Source organism: Chanos chanos, chromosome 5 (assembly GCF_902362185.1).
Source record: "Chanos chanos chromosome 5, fChaCha1.1, whole genome shotgun sequence".
NCBI lineage: Eukaryota > Metazoa > Chordata > Actinopteri > Gonorynchiformes > Chanidae > Chanos > Chanos chanos.
The window spans coordinates 50,805,065-50,812,316 of NC_044499.1; the positions used below are offsets into that span (position 1 = coordinate 50,805,065).

Consider the following 7,252-nt stretch of genomic DNA (forward strand, 5'->3'; position numbering starts at 1 on the left):
CACCTGCTGAGACTTCAACTCGGATGGAAACGTGGAGACGCCTGGAGACAAACACCGGTACACACTGGGCAACGTGGAAAAAACACACACATAAAAGAAACAAGCAAAGCCGTGTAAACAGATGCAAGATCTCCCACTGACACACGTATACACACACACACACACACACACACGTGTCCTGATGGGCTCCAGATGTGGAAATACGCGCTATGTGTTTTTAAAGTGTGTTACAATCGTTCCTGCTCAGTCTGTGTGTTTTTCAGGGTCCAGTTCAGCCTGAAAACAAAGAAAAAGAAAAAGAAAGACACTATGACGTTATAACAGCCAGGCTCATTAAAGAGGTGATTCTTCAGCTGCCCAGAGTTCTGTGACCCAACAGAGAGGACATTCATACCGCCCCCTATTGGTCAAATAACAGATCTGCAGAGAGAAGGACCACGTGACTGTTTCCGTGGCATATGGAGGTGTTTTATATTAAACAGCCCGTATGAAAGTAATCCCACAAACGACCATGACTTAAACAGAGAGAGAAGGACAGTGAGAGAGAGAGAGAATCTGTCATTACGTATTCCCACTGAAACAACAGGAGGGAAAAAACAGTACATTACACATGATGATGGATGGGTAAACTATGAGATGGGCTGTGATTTCTCTATGTGTATTGAACACACTCCTGACTCACTGACCCAGTCGTGGAGGGTTAAAAGAATATGAGCTGAGAAACGCTTCATGTTGAGTTAATAAACTGCGGTTCCCATGATCCTCAGGTTACCACAGGCTGCTCGAGCATTGAGAGGCACCTAAAAGAATGTGTAAAACATATTCTATGATGAAGCGTTTGTGGCAGTGGTTAAAAAAAAAAAAAAAATCATTTAATAATCAAACATGTGGATCACGTTTTGTAGCTTTATTTTTCTACAGAAATATGTATGACACCATTTCTAGTGTTTGGACGCCATTAACAATGTATGTTATCGACACTGTATATAACAAATCTGTTACGTTTAAACATCTTTATGTCTCCGTATCAACGTTCTTTAACGAGACTTTTACAAAAATAGAAAGAATGAGGTGATAGCAAAACATCACAAAAAAAAAGCAACATTTTTTTTCCGGCAGACAGAGAGATAAAGACATGTCACAGACGACAGATTTCTGAGTGCTTGAGAGAGTGGAATGTCTGTGTTCAGACAGAGTCTCTGTACCTGTAAGAGTTAGTGGGCGTGTCTACCCCCGCCTCCCTCCTCCTCGTTCATACATCATTCATCTCAAAACCAAAAAGCAGCTCAACCAACTGACTTCAAAAAGACGAACAAATTGACTTCAAATTTCAGTTTTCATGCTAGCTTTGATGACGTAACACAGATTTCCAAAGTTTTGACTTTTTAACATTCACACCAAGTTTGACATTCATTCAATAACAATTACTCACAGTAATTCCACGGATTTGGGGCAGCTGACACACGCAGCTGCAAGGGGCTCAAGTTAAAACCCACAGAATGTCTCCGAGTCATTCCGAGCTGGAGCTTTCTGTTCTAGGGCTATTTTCCACTGTGCACTTTCTATGAGAAGGAATATCGGAATAGACATTAAGCTCCGTGTATGAATTCCCACTGCGGCCGGAGGCCTCGGATTGGGAATGTGGGAATGACTTTAGTTTCTGAGGGAGCATCTCTCATCCCACAGGTCATTAGTGGTTTGTTTTGGGGTTGTTGTTGTTGTTTATTATTATTTTTTTTTACATTCACAGGTACATCCAGTTTACCCCTGGTTGAGAGATTAAAAAGTGCTGTTACTTCCTCCTGGAGTTGACACTCTTACAGACCCAGTTCATGCCATCCTAGAACGTGAAAAACAAAAGAGACATTGGCGTCTATGAAGAGGGTCAGTGCAGCAGAGAGTGAGTACAAAAGGCTAAGAGGACCTCATACAAAATCATTCTACTCAGAGACTGTGAAATAAGTTGTGTTTTCATTTTTATGGTCAGATTTTTTTTTTCTAAAGAAAAAAAAAAAAGGTCTGTTCAACTTGGTGCATCAGGAGGTGAAATAAACCCATGACTGTCTCCTGTTTCAGTGACACTTAAAAGTTTGCCTCTCTTGACTGATTTTGTGTTTGTATTGTTTGTGTGTGTGTGTTTGTGTTTTGTGGGTGTGAACATTAAAACCATGTTTTGGGTTAAGCATCCATGTAGAAGTTGCTCAACTTTTATTCACTGTCATGCTGTAAATAAAATAAAACAGTGTGGGTGGTCCACGCTTTTCATCCTGACCATTTATGAGGCGCCACAAGAAGGCATGATAAATTATTATTTAAATCAAACTTCTGTGGCATCATAAAGGCATAAAAAAGAAAAATGGGACTGCTTTCTGGATAAAAATTGCTATAAAACAAAAACCACTAAACTCAACAGAAAAAAATGACACAGCCATATTTAACGACCTGCCAAAACACACATGGTGTCGTGTAAAACAGCTTCAAGTTTTACAAATATCAAACAAACACAGTGTTTTGAGTGTGTGAGTGTGTGTGTGAGTGAGTGAGTGAGAGAGAGAGAGAGAGAAAAAGAGAGAGAGAGAGAGAGAGAGAGAACGTGTGTGTGTGTGAGAGAGAGAGAGAGAGAGAGAGAGAGAGAGAGAACGTGTGTGTGTGTGAGAGAGAGAGAGAGAGAGAGAGAGAGAGAGAGAGAGAGAACGTGTGTGTGTGTGTGTGTGTGTGAGAGAGAGAGAGAGAGAGAGAACGTGTGTGTGTGTGTGTGTGTGTGAGAGAGAGAGAGAGAGAGAGAGAGAGAGAGAATGTGTGTGTGTGTGTGAGTGTGAGAGAGAGAGAGAGAGAGAGAACGTGTGTGTGTGTGAGAGAGAGAGAGAGAGAGAGAGAGAGAGAGAGAGAGAGAACGTGTGTGTGTGTGTGTGTGAGTGAGAGAGAGAGAGAGAGAGAGAGAGAGAGAGAGAGAGAGAGAACGTGTGTGTGTGTGTGTGTGAGTGAGAGAGAGAGAGAGAGAGAGAGAGAGAGAGAGAGAGAGAGAGAGAGAACGTGTGTGTGTGAGTGAGAGAGAGAGAGAGAGAGAGAGAGAGGGAGCGAGAGAGAGAGAGAGAGAGAGAAAAGGAGAACGTGTGTGTGTGTTCTGTACTGATGTGTGTGTACTCTCACCTGAACCCCTTCCCCGGTGAGTGCAGAACAGGACTGGATCTGCCACACCCTGTCCCGGATGGTGTGCAGGTTCAAACCCTCTGCGATCTCGGAGGCAGGAGCGGCTGTCAGTAAGTCCTGTTTGTTCGCAAAGACCAGGACTGGAACACCACTCAGCTTCTCCTCCTCCAACAGCTCAGCCAGCTCCTATTACACACACACACACACACACACACGCACACACACACACGCACACACACGCGCACACACACACGCACACACACACACGCGCACACACACGCACACACGCACACACACGCACACACACACACGTGCGAGCCCGCACACACACACACACACACAAACACACATACACACACCCACGCACACGCACACAGAGAGAGAGAGAGAGAGAGAGGGGGAGAAAATAATGGTAATACAATTATAATTGCACTCAGAATCAGACATATACAAATATATCTCAAAATGAATATATTTCTAAATAAATATATTTCAGAATAAATTACAACATGATACAGAAATGGGAATTACCTGTCCTGTTTCTTCAAATCTCTTGCGATCTGCACTGTCTATAACATAGATCTGAAAAAACAGACATGATTTTCCACTTAAAATCGAAGTTAAACTGGTCACACTGGTGAAAGGATAGGGGATGATTCTGGTTTGCACCCTCACCAGCACGTCTGTGTTCTCAAAGTAGTTCTTCCAGTAAGGTCGAATCTTTCTCTGACCCCCGATATCCCACACGTTAAGTTTAAAACCTTGTGATTGCACACTCTTGATGTTGAAGCCCTGTGTTGAGTGTGAAATATCACATAAGCACAAACAAATTTATTGAAACTCACTAAGTTTAACTAAGACACTGAGGAAATAAGCCCATACTGTTTAAAGATATTGCCAAAGAAAATTCCTTTGGTTGAGGGCTGACACTGCGAGTGCGAGTATTTGGCATTCAGTACCTGTGTAGGAGTGATGTGACTGATATCCTCCGACGCCAGTTGTTTGAGTAATGTGGTCTTGCCCCCGTTATCCAGACCCAAAAGCAAGATTCGCACCTCCTGGTCAGGGGTACTCTTCAGTTTCCGTAAAATCGACAGCAGACCCTAAGAAAACAACAACAACAACAACAACACAAGATTATACAAGATTATGCATGTGGTGAATTGCTCTAAAACGGCACAACGCTGAAACAGTTGCATGAATTTAAACAAGAGGTTCAGACCGTAATGTATAGATAACGGTCCGCCATATAAAGGGTTTACTGACTGATAGATGCACGCGAAACTCAAGATAATTCCCTCCGTACCGTCCTTTCGTCAAATTCACCAATTAGAAACGACATAAACATGCACTGGATGGGTGCATACGACAGAAATCAATATGAAACCCAGATGATCTCACAATGTAAGTGTTTTATATTAACAAGTTTACGGTCAGCGGTATAATCTCATCTGTTATCGAACATCGTAATAACCTTATCTGACCACATTAACTAGCTAGCTTTGGGGTGAGGTATTCTCTACAAACAATGAAGGCTCCATGTTTTTATTGTTCATTTGCGGCGAGAAGAAAAGTAATAGTTCATATATGTTCTCCTCGGCAATTCAAAAACTCAAGTGAGAAATGAACAGATTTAAGCTACTCACCATCTTGTGGCTGCACCTCTCCGAGACGCTGAAGTGTTACCGGAGGGAGGCGGGGGTGGGTGTTATGACGTTGTGCCCCAGAGTCACTCACCACGCACTCATACGCAAAGCCCTCTAGAGGGCGTATTTGTTTGACTACAGAACGTGGTGATAACAACAACAAAAAATTATTTGAATCTCTTTAACCATTTCTCCCAAAGTGCCGCGAACTTTAAATATCAATATATCTTGCGCTATGCAATTGGGCTAATATGTCAAATCTGATCAATTTGCCATTGTAGAGGTGAGCACATTTAAGGCAATGCGACAATCCCGGAAATGATGTAGATCAGCACAAACATTCTCTCGATTAAGGTTGAAATTGAGCTAATCATATGGTTTGGCTTCAGTTTGAACACTGAATAAATGTTGTGGTTATGTACATTTCTTATTCAAAGCCAGACACTGGATGAGGGGAGCTGCCCCCTGCACTCGATTGGACTACCAACGTGCCACGTGCCTCTCTGCAACCTGGACACCTCAGAGTAGTGGAGTCGGTTTCAGTCATCTTGTTATTACCACTGTGGCCAACTGAACAACAATTACATTGTCTGCATATTCACTGGAGTGCACTGTAAGTTTGCAAACTTTATATTTAAATCTTTGAGATTATTATATATATTTTTAAAATCCTGCTTCCGGTTCGTGGCAGCAACAACGTTGCATCTGATGCAAGCTGCAGGACAACTTTCAGCAAGCGTGGTTTCATTCCGAGTCAGGTTTAGCATTGAATCTAGTCACACTGGGGGGATAACAGTTTCGCAATTTTACATTGGCACGCTGTTTTGACAACACTGCTTACGTACAGTATCCACTAGTGCGTCCGACGACTTAGTCTGTGCAGTACGATTACAGGTTAAGGGCAAAAAACGTCACCTGGTGAGTTTTTCAACCTCAAATCTACAGGTAATAATTCTGTAACTCGCTGTGCAGTCCTTTGACGCTTTCCGTCATATGGGTCATCGCATCGTTTAGTTGTAATGACTGCTCACCTGCCTAATTAGCTATGTGGCTTGTTTACCAGTGATCTGTAGATTTAGTCCATCACCCTGACCTGGAAATCTAAAAGGGGATAGAGATTTGGTGTTTTGAAACTGTTCCACTGAAAGAACCCTCTCGTTGCCTGATTGCGTGCTCGCCCCTTAAATCGTCCAATCAAACATTACCGATGGGTTTTGGTCATTGTAGCATTTTTCTTTTGGTTCCGATTACGTGCCACACAACTCATACCCTAGGTACAGAAAAATCAAGTTAATTTGCTGTATCTGAGCTTTGTTAGGACAGAGTTTATATCTGAGAACCGTGTGATTTAACGTAGATGTCAGTGTTTCGTAGATGTTAGTGGCCTCCCAGTTGCCTCAGAGGCAGACCGTGACCGTTGGCCTAGGGTGTGATGAAAATTTAGAGGGTTTGAATAGCTCAAGGGGAGATAACACACCTGGCTTGACTAGGTTTGACCAAATTTAACTGGTTATAACTGGGTCAGCCACATACGTCCCAGTCAGAGTTCTCCGTGTTGTCTGAGAGGGAGTTTTCAAGGTGAAGGTTTGTTTTCCTGCCGGAGCTCCGCTGTGGGGCGAGTGTTTATTTAGCTGGCCTCTTTGTAGGAACAGAAAAGTCCGACTTTTTTTCATGACCCTGATCCTCTTCTCCGTTAATGGACAGTTTGCCCTCTTCGTAAGTATATTGTAGTCTTTTTGCTAACGTTTCTGAGACGTAGTGAATTGCAGCAGGCTACAGGGTTCAGACCGTGCATCAATGCAAAAATTGTCTATTCCCTGAAACACTGTCTCTCATCTATCAAACAAGGTCTAAATCCCATCACAGGACAGAGCCATAGCTGGAGTGTGAACATACTTATAACACATTCATAACAGCTTTATGACAGATAGCATTAAGGGAGCTATTGCCAGACAGAAATCTCTCACCAGTCAAGACAGAGCTTGCTAAAAGCTGTTTAACACCACAAGATAACTACAGATAACTGGCAGAAAGACAAGGGTTTCCCCTAAAGCACAGACTGGTCCTTGAGGCCCAGAGTGTTTCAGTTTAAACCATTAACTAAACCATCTAATTACACTGAATATGTCATCTCCAGAGGAGGGTAAGTAATTACATCACCTGCAGAAATAAGGAGGGTAACAAACTAGTGAAATCAGGTGGGGGTGTGCATGGTTGCTTCAGATATCTGTAAACACCCCTGTAGGACTGGAGCCTGACAGCTAGGCCCTAAAAAGTCATTGCCCTCTGTGGATGTACTGAAGTCATCGCATTGAGAATCACTGTGACTAAAGATATGTACTTAAAAGAGGGTGATGGGCCTGTTTTTTTCCCCTGTGTTTCCTGTAGGGATAGTTTTATGAGTGTGATTTAAACTGAAGGAGGACCCGTGGGACAGGAGAGTGCGTCATGGATTT

General features: G+C 42.8%; 2 protein-coding genes across 2 annotated transcripts in view; one reads left to right on the plus strand and one right to left on the minus strand.

Annotated features, from left to right (window-relative positions):
- Window positions 1-1,792: 1,792 nt before the first annotated feature.
- Window positions 1,793-5,343, minus strand: arl3b (ADP ribosylation factor like GTPase 3b). The gene is made up of 6 exons (XM_030775154.1): window positions 5,281-5,343; window positions 4,110-4,253; window positions 3,826-3,942; window positions 3,682-3,732; window positions 3,151-3,336; window positions 1,793-1,840 (listed from the first exon to the last, which is right to left on the minus strand). The coding sequence occupies exons 1-6, from the start codon at window positions 5,341-5,343 to the stop codon at window positions 1,793-1,795; spliced, it is 609 nt and encodes a 202-aa protein (XP_030631014.1).
- Window positions 5,344-7,190: 1,847 nt separating this feature from the next.
- Window positions 7,191-7,252, plus strand: part of sfxn2 (sideroflexin 2) — a 6,389-nt gene continuing 6,327 nt past the window's right edge. The window contains exon 1 of the mRNA XM_030774305.1: window positions 7,191-7,252. This exon is cut by the window's right edge and continues 147 nt beyond it. Coding sequence (XP_030630165.1) covers window positions 7,245-7,252 — 8 coding nt within the window. The 5' untranslated portion in view covers window positions 7,191-7,244.

Coding starts and splice junctions, on each gene's coding strand:
- arl3b (XM_030775154.1), bottom strand. CDS start 5,343: ATGACTGAAACCGACTCCACTACTCTGAGGTGTCCAGGTTGCAGAGAG. Junction 3,337..3,681: donor GATTTGAAGAAACAGGACAG/GTAATTCCCATT, acceptor TGTGTGTAATAG/GAGCTGGCTGAGCTGTTGGA. Junction 1,841..3,150: donor TCACCGGGGAAGGGGTTCAG/GTGAGAGTACAC, acceptor TTCACGTTCTAG/GATGGCATGAACTGGGTCTG.